Below are 19,628 nucleotides of genomic sequence, written 5' to 3'. Positions count from 1 at the left end.
GTATGTGGTATTTTATGTGGTGTGGTGTGATATTTTATGTGTTATGTGGTATGGTATGTGGTGTGGTATGTGGTATTTTATGTGGTGTGGTATGTGGTATGGTATGTGGTGTGGTATGTGGTGTGGTATTTTATGTGGTGTGGTGTGGTATGTGGTGTGGTATGTAGTGTGGTGTGTGATGTATGGTGTGGTATGTGGTATGGTATGTGGTGTGGTATGTGGTATGGTATGTGGTGTGGTATGGTATGCGGTATGGTATGTGGTGTGGTATGTGGTATGGTATGTGGTGTGGTATGTGGTGTGGTATGTGATGTGGGGTGTGGTATGGTATGTGGTGTGGTATGGTATGGTATGTGGTGTGGTATGGTATGTGGTGTGGTATGTGATGTGGTATGGTATGTGGTGTGGTATGGTATGTGCTGTGGTATGGTATGTGGTGTGGTATGTGATGTGGTATGGTATGTGATGTGGTATGGTATGTGGTGTGGTATTGTATACGGTGTGGTGTGGAATGTGGTATGGTATGTGGTGTGGTATGGTATGTGGTGTGGTGTGGTATGTGGTGTGGTATGTGGTGTGTTATGGTATGTGGTGTGGTATGGTATGTGGTGTGGTATGGTATGTGGTGTGGTATGGTATGTGGTGTGGTGTGGTATGTGGTGTGGTATTGTATACGGTGTGGTGTGGAATGTTGTATGGTATGTGGTGTGGTATGGTATGTGGTGTGGTATGGTATGTGGTGTGGTATGGTATGTGGTGTGGTATGGTATGTGGTGTGGTATGGTATGTGGTATGTGGTGTGGTATGGTATGTGGTGTGGTATGGTATGTGGTGTGGTATGGTATGTGGTGTGGTATGTGATGTGGTATGGTATGTGATGTGGTATGGTATGTGGTGTGGTATTGTATACGGTGTGGTGTGGAATGTGGTATGGTATGTGGTGTGGTATGTGATGTGGTATTTAATGTGGTGTGGTATGTGGTGTGTGGTGTGGTATTTTGTGTGGTGTGGTATGTGTTATGGTATGTGGTGTGGTGTGATATTTTATGTGGTGTGGTGTGTGGTGTGGTATTTTATGTGGTGTGGTATGTGGTGTGGTATGTGGTATTTTATGTGGTGTGATGTGATATTTTATGTGTTGTGTGGTATGTGGTATGGTATGTGGTGTGGTATGTGGTATTTTATGTGGTGTGGTATGTGGTATGGTATGTGGTGTGGTATGTGGTGTGGTATTTTATGTGGTGTGGTATTTTATGTGGTGTGGTGTGGTATGTGGTGTGGTATGTAGTGTGGTGTGTGATGTATGGTGTGGTATGTGGTATGGTATGTGGTGTGGTATGTGGTGTGTGGTGTGTGGTGGGGTATGTGGTATGGTATGTGGTGCGGTATGTGGTGTGGTGTGTGGTGTGGTGTGGTATGTGGTATGTGGTGTGTGGTGTGTGCGCTCGGAGAGAAAAGTGCTTAAGTCATCTTGCACAGCATCCCTGCTCCACCCAGCCCTGTATGTATGTATGTATGTATGTATGTATGTATGTATGTATGTATGTATGTATGTATGTATGTATGTATGTATGTATGTATGTATGTATGTATGTATGTATGTATGTATGTATATATCTGTATGTTTCTATCTGTATGTATCTGTCTGTATGTATCTATCTGTATGTATCTGTATGGGCAAACTTCCTCCTGGTCTGACACAGATGAAGGCTGGATTGTCTATTGTATTGTGGGTTATAGGCATTAAGGTTTTTTAAAGGCAATTTCCGATTGAACAGACATATGCAGCGTTTATCATGAATGGGATCTCCACGAATGTGAACATGACATTTCAGAGCTGCAGTACCTATAACCCGCGATCAGATTGAATTCCAGCCCATAACTGATTCTGTGTGTTCTTCTGTGAGTAATTCTGATTTTGTGACTGATTTCATGAGTGGAGCAGCATCAGGGCTAAACGGGACAAATCTCCACACAACTAAACCGCTACTCAACCCCAACACAACACGGTCATGTACACCTGGACCACAAATGACAATGTCTGTGAGTCAGCATTCCTACTCTGAGCGGTAAAGTCTGTTCTCTCAGACCGACAGGCAGGCGTGTCTCTCCTTTTACATCCAGTGAAGCAGCAGCAAGACGGAGGGAAAACTCAGTTCCCCCACTCTCCCTTCCCAGGTCCAATATGTCCTACCCTAAGTTCCCCTCTCCCTTCCCAGGTCCAATATGTCCTACCCTCAGTTCCCCCACTCTCCCTTCCCAGGTCCAATATGTCCTACCCTCAGTTCCCCTCTCCCCTTCCCAGGTCCAATATGTCCTACCCTCAGTTCCCCTCTCCCCTCCCCAGGTCCAATATGTCCTACCCTCAGTTCCCCTCTCCCCTTCCCAGGTCCAATATGTCCTACCCTCAGTTCCCCTCTCCCCTCCCCAGGTCCAATATGTCCTACCCTCAGTTCCCCTCTCCCCTCCCCAGGTCCAATATGTCCTACCCTCAGTTCCCCTCTCCCCTTCCCAGGTCCAATATGTCCTACCCTAAGTTCCCCTCTCCCCTCCCCAGGTCCAATATGTCCTACCCTCAGTTCCCCTCTCCCCTCCCCAGGTCCAATATGTCCTACCCTCAGTTCCCCTCTCCCCTCCCCAGGTCCAATATGTCCTACCCTCAGTTCCCCTCTCCCCTCCCCAGGTCCAATATGTCCTACCCTCAGTTCCCCTCTCCCCTTCCCAGGTCCAATATGTCCTACCCTCAGTTCCCCTCTCCCCTCCCCAGGTCCAATATGTCCTACCCTCAGTTCCCCTCTCCCCTTCCCAGGTCCAATATGTCCTACCCTCAGTTCCCCTCTTCCCTCCCCAGGTCCAATATGTCCTACCCTCAGTTCCCCTCTCCCCTCCCCAGGTCCAATATGTTCTACCCTCTGTTCCCCTCTCCCCTTCCCAGGTCCAATATGTCCTACCCTCAGTTCCCCTCTCCCCTTCCCAGGTCCAATATGTCCTACCCTCAGTTCCCCTCTCCCCTTCCCAGGTCCAATATGTCCTACCCTCAGTTCCCCTCTCCCCTTCCCAGGTCCAATATGTCCTACCCTCAGTTCCCCTCTCCCCTTCCCAGGTCCAATATGTCCTACCCTCAGTTCCCCTCTCCCCTTCCCAGGTCCAATATGTCCTACCCTCAGTTCCCCTCTCCCCTTCCCAGGTCCAATATGTCCCACCCTCAGTTCCCCTCTCCTCTTCCCAGGTCCAATATGTCCCACCCTCAGTTCCCCTCTCCCCTTCCCAGGTCCAATATGTCCTACCCTCAGTTCCCCTCTCCTCTTAGCAGGTCCAATATGTCATACCCTCAGTTCCCCTCTCCCCTTCCCAGGTCCAATATGTCCTACCCTCAGTTCCCCTCTCCCCTTCCCAGGTCCAATATGTCCTACCCTCAGTTCCCCTCTCCCCTCCCCAGGTCCAATATGTCCTACCCCCAGTTCCCCTCTCCCCTTACCAGGTCCAATATGTCCTACCCTCAGTTCCCCTCACCCCTTCCCAGGTCCAATATGTCCTACCCTCAGTTCCCCTCTCCTCTTAGCAGGTCCAATATGTCATACCCTCAGTTCCTCTCTCCCCTCCCCAGGTCCAATATGTCCTGCCCTCAGTTCCCCTCTCCCCTTCCCAGGTCCAATATGTCCTACCCTCAGTTTCCCTCTCCCCTCCCCAGGTCCAATATGTCCTACCTTCAGTTCCCCTCTCCCCTTCCCAGGTCCAATATGTCCTACCCTCAGTACCCCTCTCCCCTTCCCAGGTCCAATATGTCCTGCCCTCAGTTCCCCTCTCCTTTTCTCAGGTCCAATATGTCCTACCCTCAGTTCCCCTCTCCCCTCCCCAGGTCCAATATGTCCTACCCTCAGTACCCCTCTCCCCTTCCCAGGTCCAATATGTCCTGCCCTCAGTTCCCCTCTCCTCTTCTCAGGTCCAATATGTCCTACCCTCAGTTCCCCTCTCCCCTCCCCAGGTCCAATATGTCCTACCCTCAGTTCCCCACTCCCCTTACCAGGTCCAATATGTCCTACCCTCAGTTCCCCTCTCCCCTTCCCAGGTCCAATATGTCCTACCCTCAGTTCCCCTCTCCCCTCCCCAGGTCCAATATGTCCTACCCTCAGTTCCCCTCTCCCCTTACCAGGTCCAATATGTCCTACCCCCAGTTCCCCTCTCCCCTTACCAGGTCCAATATGTCCTACCCTCAGTTCCCCTCTCCCCTTACCAGGTCCAATATGTCCTACCCTCAGTTCCCCTCTCCCCTTCAATCCACTCTCAACCTCACCCACCCCAAATCACTCACAATATCAAATAAGTTAAAAAACAAAACAAAGAGCAATCACATCAATTAGAATCAACTGAGAGTGTGGGAGGGGGAGGGAAAATACTCTGTTGGGACTTGGGACTTGGAAAACATACACCGAGTATACCAAACACCTTCCTAATATTGAGTTTCACCCCCCCCCCCCGCCTTAAGAAGAGCCTCATTTTGTTGGGGCATGGACTCTAGGTGTTGAAAGCATTGTGCCAAGTTGGCTGGATGTCCTTTGGGTGGTGGACCATTCTTGAACCACACAGAGTACTGTTAAGCGTGAAAAACCCGGCCGCGTTGCAGTTCTTGACACAAACCGGTGCGCCTGGCACCTACTACCATACCCCGTTCAAAGCACTCACAGTTTTTGTCTTGCCCATTCATCCTCTGAATGGCACACATACACAATCTCCTCTCCATCTACACTGATTGCAGTGGATTTAAGAAGTGACATCAATAAGGAATCATAGCTTCACCTGCATTCACCTGGTCAGTCTATGCCACCTAACGTTTAGTATACTCAGTGTATATTTGCCGTTTTAGATTTTACATCCTGTGCGTGTGTAAGATGTTCCTTTAACATTGTATGAACCTGTCCTCTGTCTGGCTGGCTGTTCCCGTGGTCTGTTGTTAAAGGAATCGGGGTGGCTTTGAAATAGGGGGTAGAGGAAAACCACAAACACCCCCCGACCCTCCCTTTCTCTCTCCCTCCCCAAGTGCAGGTGAGGAGGGAGAGAGTGGGGAAATTGTTTGGGTCTCCACTGGGGGTTTCCATGGTGATCACCGGCAGGTGTGCATCTCCACCATCTTGCGGCACTGTTTGCACTTGACGTAGCAGCACCAGTGGAACTTACAGCTGCACCTGTCCACCACCTCCACCTCCTCTGTCTGGAAGCCCCGGCCGCAGCACATCAGCTCACAGCCGTCGATGGCCTTCGACGTCCGGTTACACTGCCGCCCCGCCGTACCCAGCATGCCTGGTGTGCGCGGGTCGTGGTCACAGAAGTCGGGGCTGGGCTCCAGGTAGACCAGGTCTTCGTCTGTGTGAGGTTTGAACTGGGAGTTCCGTGGCACCAGGACCTTGGTCGTGCCCACCTTGCGCTGCTCCACCTCTGTGGCGCCGTCAAACTTCTCCTTGATGACGTTGCCCACCTTGCGGAATGGGGGCATGGCCTTCCAGCAGGTCTTCACCTCACAGGAACCTGACACGCCATGACACTTACACTCCACACGCATGTGGCTCAGGATGGCCTGCAGGGAGACGGAAAGAATGCATGTTATTATCTCCTGTTCTCTTCTTTGCTGTTGAGTTTACTAGGACATAGTTGTTTGTTGTGGTGGTCATACCTTCCTCCCGGCCTCGTTGTTGTGTAGGTTCATGAGTGCTTTGCTGGGGGACTGTCCTTTACTCCTCTCCCTTACGTCAATGAAGGACTGAGAGAAGGCCACTCCGTATGCTATGTTATCACTACAGCCTGACCACTGGAACCCTGGAGGAAGGGAGAGAGACAGAGAGAGGGGGAGAGACACAGAGAGATAGGGAGAGAGACGGAGAGAGGGGGAGAGACACGGAGAGAGAGAAACAGGGAGAGAGACGGAGAGAGGGGGAGAGACACGGAGAGAGAGGGAGAGACACGGAGAAAGAGAAACAGGGAGAGAGACTCGGACAGAGAGAGACAGAGAGAGAGTGTTAGCAGTCAAACATCTGAGATGTGTGTGTGTGTGTGTGTGTGTGTGTGTGTGTGTGTGTGTGTGTGTGTGTGTGTGTGTGTGTGTGTGTGTGTGTGTGTGTGTGTGTGTGTGTGTGTGTGTGTCCTACCCTCCGGACTGACTCCATGGACGGTGCGGTCGCAGCCACATTTCTCCAGCTCTCCGCTGCTACATGCTCGGGTCACAGCAAACGCCACACTGGCTGCTGAGATGGCATACACAAAGGCTGCCTCCCGAGTGCCTGTCACAAATAAACAGGCAGACAATAAATACACAACTACATTCATCACAGATCAGGCAGTAAGTTTTTATCTTCAGATATAAAAGTATATTTATTGTAAGATAAGTTACTGATACTGAGGCGTACCCTGTGTGACGACCTTGCCGAAGACGGGCATGGTTTCCAGTGTGGAACAGTTCCATCGGCGGTTCCGGAACTGAAACTGACACTCGTCTATGGCTAGCTGAGCCCCACGCCGCACAGCATCCATCACCTCCACACTGCGCTTACAGATCTGCACCTGGTTAGAATAACAATCATTATTACAGATCTGTATCTGGTTAGAATAATGATCATAACATTACAGATCTGTATCTGGTTAGAATAATGATCATAACATTACAGATCTGTATCTGGTTAGAATAATAATCATAACATTACAGATCTGTATCTGGTTAGAATAATAATCATAACATTACAGATCTGTATCTGGCAAGAATAATGATCATAACATTACAGATCTGTATCTGGTTAGAATAATGATCATTATTACAGATCTGTATCTGGTTAGAATAATTATCATTACATTACAGATCTGCACCTGGTTAGAATAATGATCATAACATTACAGATCTGTATCTGGTTAGAATAATGATCATAACATTACAGATCTGTATCTGGTTAGAATAATAATCATAACATTACAGATCTGTATCTGGTTAGAATAATAATCATAACATTACAGATCTGTATCTGGCAAGAATAATGATCATAACATTACAGATCTGTATCTGGTTAGAATAATGATCATTATTACAGATCTGTATCTGGTTAGAATAATGATCATTACATTACAGATCTGCTCCTGGTTAGAATAATGATCATTACATTACAGATCTGCACCTGGTTAAAATAATGATCATTACATTACAGATCTGTATCTGGTTAGAATAATGATCGTTATTACAGATCTGTATCTGGTTAGAATAATGATCATTACATTACAGATCGGTATCTGGTTAGAATAATGATCATTACATTACCGATCTATATCTGGTTATAATAATGATCATTATATTACAGATCTGTGTCTGGTTAGAATAATGATCATTACATTACAGATCGGTATCTGGTTAGAATAATGATCATAACATTACAGATCTGTATCTGGTTAGAATAATGATCATAACATTACAGATCTGTATCTGGTTAGAATAATGATCACAACATTACAGATCTGTATCTGGCAAGAATAATGATCATAACATTACAGATCTGTATCTGGTTAGAATAATGATCATTATTACAGATCTGTATCAGGTTAGAATAATGATCATTACATTACAGATCTGCTCCTGGTTAGAATAATGATCATTACATTACAGATCTGCACCTGGTTAAAATAATGATCATTACATTACAGATCTGTATCTGGTTAGAATAATGATCGTTATTACAGATCTGTATCTGGTTAGAATAATGATCATTACATTACAGATCGGTATCTGGTTAGAATAATGATCATTACATTACCGATCTATATCTGGTTATAATAATGATCATTATATTACAGATCTGTGTCTGGTTAGAATAATGATCATTACATTACAGATCGGTATCTGGTTAGAATAATGATCATAACATTACAGATCTGTATCTGGTTAGAATAATGATCATAACATTACAGATCTGTATCTGGTTAGAATAATGATCACAACATTACAGATCTGTATCTGGCAAGAATAATGATCATAACATTACAGATCTGTATCTGGTTAGAATAATGATCATTATTACAGATCTGTATCAGGTTAGAATAATGATCATTACATTACAGATCTGCTCCTGGTTAGAATAATGATCATTACATTACAGATCTGCACCTGGTTAGAATAATGATCATTACATTACAGATCTGTATCTGGTTAGAATAATGATCGTTATTACAGATTTGTATCTGGTTAGAATAATGATAATTACATTACAGATCTGCTCCTGGTTAGAATAATGATCATTACATTACCGATCTATATCTGGTTATAATAATGATCATTACATTACAGATCTGCCCTGGTTAGAATAATGATCATTACATTACAGCTCTGCTCCTGGTTAGAATAATGATCATTATATTACAGATCTGTATCTGGTTAGAATAATGATCATTACATTACAGATCTGCTCCTGGTTAGTATAATGATCATAACATTACAGATCTGCTCCTGGTTGGAATAATGATCATTACATTACAGCTCTGCTCCTGGTTAGAATAATGATCATTATATTACAGATCTGTATCTGGTTAGAATAATGATCATTACATTACCGATCTGTATCTGGTTAGAATAATGATAGTTATTACAGATCTGTATCTGGTTAGAATAATGATCATTACATTACAGATCTGCACCTGGTTAGAATAATGTTCATTATATTACAGATCTGTATCTGGTTAGAATAATGATCATTACATTACAGATCTGTATCTGGTTATGATAATGATCATTATATTACAGATCTGTATCTGGTTATAATAATGATCATTACATTACAGATCTGTATCTGGTTAGAATAATGATCATTACATTACCGATCTATATCTGGTTAGAATAATGATCATAACATTACAGATCTGTATCTGGTTAGAATAATAATCATAACATTACAGATCTGTATCTGGCAAGAATAATGATCATAACATTACAGATCTGTATCTGGTTAGAATAATGATCATAACATTACAGATCTGTATCTGGTTAGAATAATAATCATAACATTACAGATCTGTATCTGGTTAGAATAATAATCATAACATTACAGATCTGTATCTGGCAAGAATAATGATCATAACATTACAGATCTGTATCTGGTTAGAATAATGATCATTATTACAGATCTGTATCTGGTTAGAATAATGATCATTACATTACAGATCTGCACCTGGTTAGAATAATGATCATAACATTACAGATCTGTATCTGGTTAGAATAATGATCATAACATTACAGATCTGTATCTGGTTAGAATAATAATCATAACATTACAGATCTGTATCTGGCAAGAATAATGATCATAACATTACAGATCTGTATCTGGTTAGAATAATGATCATTATTACAGATCTGTATCTGGTTAGAATAATGATCATTACATTACAGATCTACTCCTGGTTAGAATAATGATCATTACATTACAGATCTGCACCTGGTTAAAATAATGATCATTACATTACAGATCTGTATCTGGTTAGAATAATGATCATTACATTACAGATCTGTATCTTGTTAGAATAATGATCGTTATTACAGATCTGTATCTGGTTAGAATAATGATCATTACATTACAGATCGGTATCTGGTTAGAATAATGATCATTACATTACCGATCTATATCTGGTTATAATAATGATCATTATATTACAGTTCTGTGTCTGGTTAGAATAATGATCATTACATTACAGATCGGTATCTGGTTAGAATAATGATCATAACATTACAGATCTGTATCTGGTTAGAATAATGATCATAACATTACAGATCTGTATCTGGTTAGAATAATGATCATTACATTACAGATCTGCTCCTGGTTAGTATAATGATCATAACATTACAGATCTGCTCCTGGTTGGAATAATGATCATTACATTACAGCTCTGCTCCTGGTTAGAATAATGATCATTATATTACAGATCTGCTCCTGGTTAGTATAATGATCATAACATTACAGATCTGCTCCTGGTTGGAATAATGATCATTACATTACAGATCTGCTCCTGGTTAGAATAATGATCATTACATTACCGATCTATATCTGGTTATAATAATGATCATTACATTACAGATCTGCCCTGGTTAGAATAATGATCATTACATTACAGCTCTGCTCCTGGTTAGAATAATGATCATTATATTACAGATCTGTATCTGGTTAGAATAATGATCATTACATTACAGATCTGCTCCTGGTTAGTATAATGATCATAACATTACAGATCTGCTCCTGGTTGGAATAATGATCATTACATTACAGCTCTGCTCCTGGTTAGAATAATGATCATTATATTACAGATCTGTATCTGGTTAGAATAATGATCATTACATTACCGATCTGTATCTGGTTAGAATAATGATAGTTATTACAGATCTGTATCTGGTTAGAATAATGATCATTACATTACAGATCTGCACCTGGTTAGAATAATGTTCATTATATTACAGATCTGTATCTGGTTAGAATAATGATCATTACATTACAGATCTGTATCTGGTTATGATAATGATCATTATATTACAGATCTGTATCTGGTTATAATAATGATCATTACATTACAGATCTGTATCTGGTTAGAATAATGATCATTACATTACCGATCTATATCTGGTTAGAATAATGATCATAACATTACAGATCTGTATCTGGTTAGAATAATAATCATAACATTACAGATCTGTATCTGGCAAGAATAATGATCATAACATTACAGATCTGTATCTGGTTAGAATAATGATCATAACATTACAGCTCTGTATCTGGTTAGAATAATAATCATAACATTACAGATCTGTATCTGGTTAGAATAATAATCATAACATTACAGATCTGTATCTGGCAAGAATAATGATCATAACATTACAGATCTGTATCTGGTTAGAATAATGATCATTATTACAGATCTGTATCTGGTTAGAATAATGATCATTACATTACAGATCTGCACCTGGTTAGAATAATGATCATAACATTACAGATCTGTATCTGGTTAGAATAATGATCATAACATTACAGATCTGTATCTGGTTAGAATAATAATCATAACATTACAGATCTGTATCTGGCAAGAATAATGATCATAACATTACAGATCTGTATCTGGTTAGAATAATGATCATTATTACAGATCTGTATCTGGTTAGAATAATGATCATTACATTACAGATCTACTCCTGGTTAGAATAATGATCATTACATTACAGATCTGCACCTGGTTAAAATAATGATCATTACATTACAGATCTGTATCTGGTTAGAATAATGATCATTACATTACAGATCTGTATCTTGTTAGAATAATGATCGTTATTACAGATCTGTATCTGGTTAGAATAATGATCATTACATTACAGATCGGTATCTGGTTAGAATAATGATCATTACATTACCGATCTATATCTGGTTATAATAATGATCATTATATTACAGTTCTGTGTCTGGTTAGAATAATGATCATTACATTACAGATCGGTATCTGGTTAGAATAATGATCATAACATTACAGATCTGTATCTGGTTAGAATAATGATCATAACATTACAGATCTGTATCTGGTTAGAATAATGATCATAACATTACAGATCTGTATCTGGCAAGAATAATGATCATAACATTACAGATCTGTATCTGGTTAGAATAATGATCATTATTACAGATCTGTATCAGGTTAGAATAATGATCATTACATTACAGATCTGCTCCTGGTTAGAATAATGATCATTACATTACAGATCTGCACCTGGTTAGAATAATGATCATTACATTACAGATCTGTATCTGGTTAGAATAATGATCGTTATTACAGATTTGTATCTGGTTAGAATAATGATCATTACATTACAGATCTGTATCTGGTTAGAATAATGATAATTACATTACAGATCTGCTCCTGGTTAGAATAATGATCATTACATTACCGATCTATATCTGGTTATAATAATGATCATTACATTACAGATCTGCCCTGTTTAGAATAATGATCATTACATTACAGCTCTGCTCCTGGTTAGAATAATGATCATTATATTACAGATCTGTATCTGGTTAGAATAATGATCATTACATTACAGATCTGCTCCTGGTTAGAATAATGATCATAACATTACAGATCTGCTCCTGGTTGGAATAATGATCATTACATTACAGCTCTGCTCCTGGTTAGAATAATGATCATTATATTACAGATCTGTATCTGGTTAGAATAATGATCATTACATTACCGATCTGTATCTGGTTAGAATAATGATCATTATTACAGATCTGTATCTGGTTAGAATAATGATCATTACATTACAGATCTGTATCTGGTTATGATAATGATCATTATATTACAGATCTGTATCTGGTTATAATAATGATCATTACATTACAGATCTGTATCTGGTTAGAATAATGATCATTACATTACCGATCTATATCTGGTTAGAATAATGATCATTACATTACAGATCTGTTCCTGGTTAGAATAATGATCATTACATTACAGCTCTGCTCCTGGTTAGAATAATGATCATTATATTACAGATCTGTATCTGGTTAGAATAATGATCATTACATTACAGATCTGTATCTGGTTAGAATAATGATCATTACATTACAGCTCTGCTCCTGGTTAGAATAATGATCATTATATTACAGATCTGTATCTGGTTAGAATAATGATCATTACATTACAGATCTGTATCTGGTTAGAATAATGATCATTACATTACAGATCTGCTCCTGGTTAAAGAGAATGATCATTATATTACAGATCTGTATCTGGTTAGAATAATGATCATTACATTACAGATCTGCTCCTGGTTAAAGAGAATGATCATTATATTACAGATCTGTATCTGGTTAGAATAATGATCATTACATTACAGATCTGCTCCTGGTTAGAATAATGATCATTACATTACAGATCTGCTCCTGGTTAAAGAGAATGATCATTATATTACAGATCTGTATCTGGTTAGAATAATGATCATTACATTACAGATCTGCTCCTGGTTAAAGAGAATGATCATTATATTACAGATCTGTATCTGGTTAGAATAATGATCATTACATTACAGATCTGCTCCTGGTTAGAATAATGATCATTATATTACAGATCTGTATCTGGTTAGAATAATGATCATTACATTACAGATCTGCTCCTGGTTAAAGAGAATGCTAAATGACTATGACTTGTATCTTGAATTCAAAGACTTGGACATAACTTCTATAACTTATGTACCATCTTGTCATACCCTGCCAACCTTACAAACCTGAAAATATGACCACAGTTTGTCATGGTAGATGTGTACCTGTCTCTGGATGAGTCCTCGCAGGCGTTCACACGTCTCCTCATCACTGATACTGCCAACCGACGACAGTTTAGCCAGGTACCTTACAGAGACACAGAGAAGGGGGGAGAATTGATATGAAATATTCCCTCCAATTACTGAGATGATATAAAAGTGTCCATAGACAGACACAGATGCCTCAGCATGGGCTATGTATAGGTTTAGTTCTACAGCCTGATAGGGAGACGTTTGGCTCCCCATGACGTTGTGGGAACGTTTTGGTCACCATGTTGAGAGGAGGGAAAGAGGTTTATCATCCACACCCCCTCCAGGACACACAGGTCATCCTCTCTCCTTCAGTCCCATATCTCTTTGGCTAAAAGCACCTTACAGAAATAGGCCCATTTCATACACTCATCACAGACACACTCTTCACCAGAACTTCCCACAGAGGGGCTCTCTGAGCCTTGTCTGTGGCCCTCCCTCTCTCTCTCTCTCTCTCTGTCCCTCACCTTACTCTCCTCCTGCTCTCCCTCACCTTGCCCTTCTCCCTCTCTCTCTCTGTCAGTCTCTCTGTCCTTCTCTCCCTCCTATGTTGACAGGGTATCATTAGGTAAGGTTGATTGGGGTCTCTCCCAGGGCTGATAGTCCACACACCTCCTTCTAGCCTTCCACCCTCACCACCCTTCCTCTACAGCCCAGATAACCTCTTTCTTTCCCTCTCCCCATCTCTCTCTGTCTCTGTCTCTCCTTCTCTCCCAGTCACCTCCCCTCGTCAATGGTCAGATAACCTGGACCGTGACCACTCGACCACACCATCCCTCCGACAGTCTTGTCTACACAGCAGGGTGACCTCACTCACTATCACACCACTGCTCCCATCCTCTCCTCAGTCTGTCTGACAACAGCAACCAATCACCTTCTATTCATGAAGTGGTACAGGATCAGTTCACAACCAACTGTCTACACCAACAGAGAAGATGGTATATACTAAACAAATGATTGAACATGTAGAATTACGTTTCTCTCTTCAGTTTTGTCATGTACCTGAGAATAATGTCTGCATCATTCTCTTTGTGTTAAAGTTAATCAGTTAAAGAATTATCTTCCCTCAATTTGTACATACCACTCTTCCTTCAATAAAAGACATTGACGTTCCTCTACAGCTATACAACAATAAGACCCTCAACCTTGAGCTGTGTGCTCTGTATGTCTGGGTCTACAGTCTCCACACATCCAGCTGCGAAACCTCTTCTGAACACTGGAGAATCATTGTCTGGCTGTACTGCAGCTAGTGAGACACAGCATCTCTCCCAACACATAAACCTGTCCCCTCAGCATTCAATACCTTTACACACACACACACACACACACACACACACACACACACACACACACACACACACACACACACACACACACACACACACACACACACACACACACACACACACACACACACACACACACACACACACACACACACACACAGATGAAAGTACTCATAAAGCACCAGTTGCTGTTGCTGGCATGCCACTGGCCCAGCCCTGACCCTGGAAACATTTAATAAACTTTGGATAACCCACATGAGAAAACGACAGATAAGCTCTACGAAGCTGATGTTCTGGCTGTGTATTTGTGAGACGGTGCTACATGGGAAAAGACTAGCCCAGACATTTGGGGAGTGTGTGTTAGTGTGTATGTAATACTTATCCAGAGACTTACAGGAGCAATTTAGGTTAAGTGCCTTGCTCAAGGGCACATTGGCAGACTTTTCTTCAGTTACTGGCCCACCGCACTAAACAGCTAGACTACCTGCTAGGCTACCTGCTAGGCTACCTGTTAGGCTACCTGCTAGGCTACCTGTTAGGCTACCTGCTAGGCTACCTGTTAGGCTACCTGCTAGGCTACCTGCTAGGCTACCTGTTAGGCTACCTGTTAGGCTACCTGCTAGGCTACCTGTTAGGCTACCTGTTAGGCTACCTGCTAGGCTACCTGTTGGGCTACCTGCTAGGCTACCTGTTAGGCTACCTGTTAGGCTACCTGTTAGGCTACCTGCTAGGCTACCTGTTAGGCTACCTGCTAGGCTACCTGTTAGGCTACCTGTTAGGCTACCTGTTAGGCTACCTGCTAGGCTACCTGTTAGGCTACCTGTTAGGCTACCTGCTAGGCTACCTGTTAGGCTACCTGTTAGGCTACCTGCTAGGCTACCTGTTAGGCTACCTGCTAGGCTACCTGTTAGGCTACCTGCTAGGCTACCTGCTAGGCTACCTGTTAGGCTACCTGTTAGGCTACCTGCTAGGCTACCTGTTAGGCTACCTGTTAGGCTACCTGCTAGGCTACCTGTTAGGCTACCTGTTAGGCTACCTGCTAGGCTACCTGTTAGGCTACCTGCTAGGCTACCTGTTAGGCTACCTGCTAGGCTACCTGCTAGGCTACCTGTTAGGCTACCTGTTAGGCTACCTGTTAGGCTACCTGCTAGGCTACCTGTTAGGCTACCTGTTAGGCTACCTGTTAGGCTACCTGTTAGGCTACCTGCTAGGCTACCTGCTAGGCTACCTGTTAGGCTACCTGCTAGGCTACCTGCTAGGCTACCTGCTAGGCTACCTGACACAGTCCTTTCCATCTTTATCTATTCATTCGGCTGTGTCGGGCAGAGTGGGGTAAATTGAGCCCTTTTTTTCATTCAGCATCACTCCGTCAAGGGAAATGTATTATTTATTTGTCATTTAGCAGATGCTCTTATCCAGAGTGACTAGGGTTAAGTACCTTGCTCAAGGGCACATTGACAGATTTTTCACCTTGTCAGCTGGGGGATTCAAACCAGTGACCTTTCAGTTACTGGCCCTTACTTAACCGCTAGGCTACCTGCCGCCCTAACAAAGATATCTATATATATTTCACCTAACAAACACTTTTTAAATATTTTCAAACACATTTAACATAGGCCCTGTTGTTACCTCATAACCCAGCGATAATGCCTTGCATTACGCCTGGGAAGAACAACACTTCAATTCACTCAAATTACCATTGGCTCAACATACCCCATGGCCATTGGCCCATTACCCCAAGGCAAACATTTTGACTATATTAGCCCACCCAGCTACAAGGATGCACTTTCATGCTGGGTTTAGGACCTCATATTGAAGCTTATAGAGACCCCAACTGAGGTATATAACAATAGAACAATCTTAAAATGATCTACTTGGTTTAGATACAAACATCAGGAAACCTCAAACAATAAATGAATTAGACTTTGTGAAAATCTGTTTTCTGGACGTAACTTGTTTATCACTTTTTCCATGTGGTTTCTTCCTTCACAGACCCCATGAAATGATGACCTCTTCCTAAATATTTGGTCAAAATATAAATTTTGTGTATGGTTTCCTAGAAACAATCCCGCTCTCCCCCACCCCCTATTTCCCAAGCCAGGGGTACCAAAACAACACAGAGACGTTTCCTAGAGCCATCCTCCTCCTACTTACAGCAGAATACCTCGACCTCTCTCTTTCTACTGTTTCCTCTCCCTCCCCTTCTTCCTCTCTCTTTCCACTGTTTCCTCTCCCTCCCCTTCTTCCTCTCTCTTTCACTGTTTCCTCTCCCTCCCCTTCTTCCTCTCTATTTCCCTGTTTCCTCTCCCTCCCCTTCTTCCTCTCTCTTTCTACTGTTTCCTCTCCCTCCCCTTCTTCCTCTCTCTTTCCACTGTTTCCTCTCCCTACCCTTCTTCCTCTCTATTTCCCTGTTTCCTCTCCCTCTCCTTCTTCCTCTCTCTTTCCACTGTTTCCTCTCCCTCCCCTTCTTTCTCTCTCTTTCACTGTTTCCTCTCCCTCCCCTTCTTCCTCTCTCTTTCCACTGTTTCCTCTCCCTACCCTTCTTCCTCTCTATTTCCCTGTTTCCTCTCCCTCTCCTTCTTCCTCTCTCTTTCCACTGTTTCCTCTCCCTCCCCTTCTTCCTCTCTCTTTCACTGTTTCCTCTCCCTCCCCTTCTTCCTCTCTATTTCCCTGTTTCCTCTCCCTCCCCTTCTTCCTCTCTCTTTCTACTGTTTCCTCTCCCTCCCCTTCTTCCTCTCTCTTTCACTGTTTCCTCTCCCTCCCCTTCTTCCTCTCTATTTCCCTGTTTCCTCTCCCTCCCCTTCTTCCTCTCTCTTTCTACTGTTTCCTCTCCCTCTCCTTCTTCCTATCTCTTTCTACTGTTTCCTCTCCCTCCCCTTCTTCCTCTCTCTTTCCACTGTTTCCTCTCCCTCCCCTTCTTCCTCTCTATTTCCCTGTTTCCTCTCCCTCCCCTTCTTCCTCTCTATTTCCCTGTTCCCTCTCCCTCTCCTTCTTCCTCTCTCTTTCTACTGTTTCCTGTCCCTCCCCTTCTTCCTCTCTATTCTCTGTTTCCTCTCCCCCCCCTTCTTCCTCTTGATTTCCCTGTTTCCTCTCCATCCCCTTCTTCCTCTCTCTTTCTACTGTTTCCTCTCCTTCCCCTTCTTCCTCTCTCTTTCCACTGTTTCCTCTCCCTCCCCTTCTTCCTCTATATTTCCCTGTTTCCTCTCCCTCCCCTTCTTCCTCTCTCTTTCTACTGTTTCCTGTCCCTCCCCTTCTTCCTCTCTATTTCCCTGTTTCCTCTCCCTCCCCTTCTTCCTCTCTATTTCCCTTTTCCCTCTCCCTCTCCTTCTTCCTCTCTCTTTCTACTGTTTCCTGTCCCCCCTTCTTCCTCTCTATTCTCTGTTTCCTCTCCCTCCCCTTCTTCCTCTCTATTTCCCTGTTTCCTCTCCCTCCCCTTCTTCCTCTCTATTTCCCTGTTTCCTCTCCCTCCCCTTCTTCCTCTCTATTTCCCTGTTCCCTCTCCCTCTCCTTCTTCCTCTCTCTTTCTACTGTTTCCTCTCCCTCCCCTTCCTCCTCTCTCTTTCCACTGTTTCCTCTCCCTCCACTTCTTCCTCTCTATTTCCCTGTTCCCTCTCCCTCTCCTTCTTCCTCTCTCTTTCTACTGTTTCCTCTCCCTCCCCTTCTTCCTCTCTCTTCCCACTGTTTCCTCTCCCCCCTTCTTCCTCTCTCTTTCCACTGTTTCCTCTCCCTACCCTTCTTCCTCTCTATTGCCCTGTTTCCTCTCCCTCCCATTCTTCCTCTCTCTTCCCACTGTTTCCTCTCCCCCTTCTTCCTCTCTCTTTCCACTGTTTCCTCTCCCTACCCTTCTTCCTCTCTATTGCCCTGTTTCCTCTCCCTACCCTTCTTCCTCTGTATTTTCCTGTTTCCTCTCCCTCCCCTTCTTCCTCTCTCTTTCCACTGTTTCCTCTCCCTCCCCTTCTTCCTCTCTCTTTCCACTGTTTCCTCTCCCTACCCTTCTTCCTCTCTCTTTCCACTGTTTCCTCTCCCTACCCTTCTTCCTCTCTCTTTCCACTGTTTCCTCTCCCTCCCCTTCTTCCTCTCTCTTTCCACTGTTTCCTCTCCCTACCCTTCTTCCTCTCTATTTCCCTGTTTCCTCTCCCTCCCCTTCTTCCTCTCTCTTCCCACTGTTTCCTCTCCCCCCCTTCTTCCTCTCTCTTTCCACTGTTTCCTCTCCCTACCCTTCTTCCTCTCTATTACCCTGTTTCCTCTCCCTCCCCTTCTTCCTCTCTATTTCCCTGTTCCCTCTCCCTCTCCTTCTTCCTCTCTCTTTCTACTGTTTCCTGTCCCTCCCCTTCTTCCTCTCTATTCTCTGTTTCCTCTCCCCCCCCTTCTTCCTCTTGATTTCCCTGTTTCCTCTCCCTCTCCTTCTTCCTCTCTCTTTCCACTGTTTCCTCTCCCTCCCCTTCTTCCTCTCTCTTTCACTGTTTCCTCTCCCTCCCCTTCTTCCTCTCTATTTCCCTGTTTCCTCTCCCTCCCCTTCTTCCTCTCTCTTTCTACTGTTTCCTCTCCCTCCCCTTCTTCCTCTCTCTTTCACTGTTTCCTCTCCCTCCCCTTCTTCCTCTCTATTTCCCTGTTTCCTCTCCCTCCCCTTCTTCCTCTCTCTTTCTACTGTTTCCTCTCCCTCCCCTTCTTCCTCTCTCTTTCCACTGTTTCCTCTCCCTACCCTTCTTCCTCTCTATTTCCCTGTTTCCTCTCCCTCCCCTTCTTCCTCTCTATTTCCCTGTTTCCTCTCCCTCCCCTTCTTCCTCTCTCTTTCTACTGTTTCCTCTCCCTCTCCTTCTTCCTCTCTCTTTCTACTGTTTCCTCTCCCTCCCCTTTCTCCTCTCTCTTTCCACTGTTTCCTCTCCCTCCACTTCTTCCTCTCTATTTCCCTGTTCCCTCTCCCTCTCCTTCTTCCTCTCTCTTTCTACTGTTTCCTCTCCCTCCCCTTCTTCCTCTCTCTTCCCACTGTTTCCTCTCCCCCC

The 19,628-nt window shown here is 43.2% G+C and overlaps 1 protein-coding gene across 2 annotated transcripts in view; it reads right to left on the bottom strand.

Moving 5' to 3' along the window:
• Positions 1-4,224: 4,224 nt before the first annotated feature.
• LOC127932194 (protein Wnt-4a) overlaps positions 4,225-19,628 on the bottom strand; it is a 41,784-nt gene continuing 26,380 nt past the window's right edge. For both annotated transcript variants that reach the window (XM_052526862.1, XM_052526863.1), the window contains exons 2-6: positions 13,316-13,397; positions 6,399-6,552; positions 6,141-6,272; positions 5,669-5,811; positions 4,225-5,572 (exon numbers count right to left, since the gene is read on the bottom strand). In XM_052526862.1, the coding sequence (XP_052382822.1) occupies positions 5,102-5,572; positions 5,669-5,811; positions 6,141-6,272; positions 6,399-6,552; positions 13,316-13,397 (982 nt within the window). In that variant the 3' untranslated portion in view covers positions 4,225-5,101. The remainder of the gene's footprint in view (positions 5,573-5,668; positions 5,812-6,140; positions 6,273-6,398; positions 6,553-13,315; positions 13,398-19,628) is intronic.

Source organism: Oncorhynchus keta, chromosome 10 (assembly GCF_023373465.1).
Source record: "Oncorhynchus keta strain PuntledgeMale-10-30-2019 chromosome 10, Oket_V2, whole genome shotgun sequence".
In the NCBI taxonomy this organism is placed as follows: domain Eukaryota; kingdom Metazoa; phylum Chordata; class Actinopteri; order Salmoniformes; family Salmonidae; genus Oncorhynchus; species Oncorhynchus keta.
The sequence above is the reverse complement of the archived record's forward strand: the minus strand, read 5'-3'. Positions and strand labels throughout refer to the sequence as shown.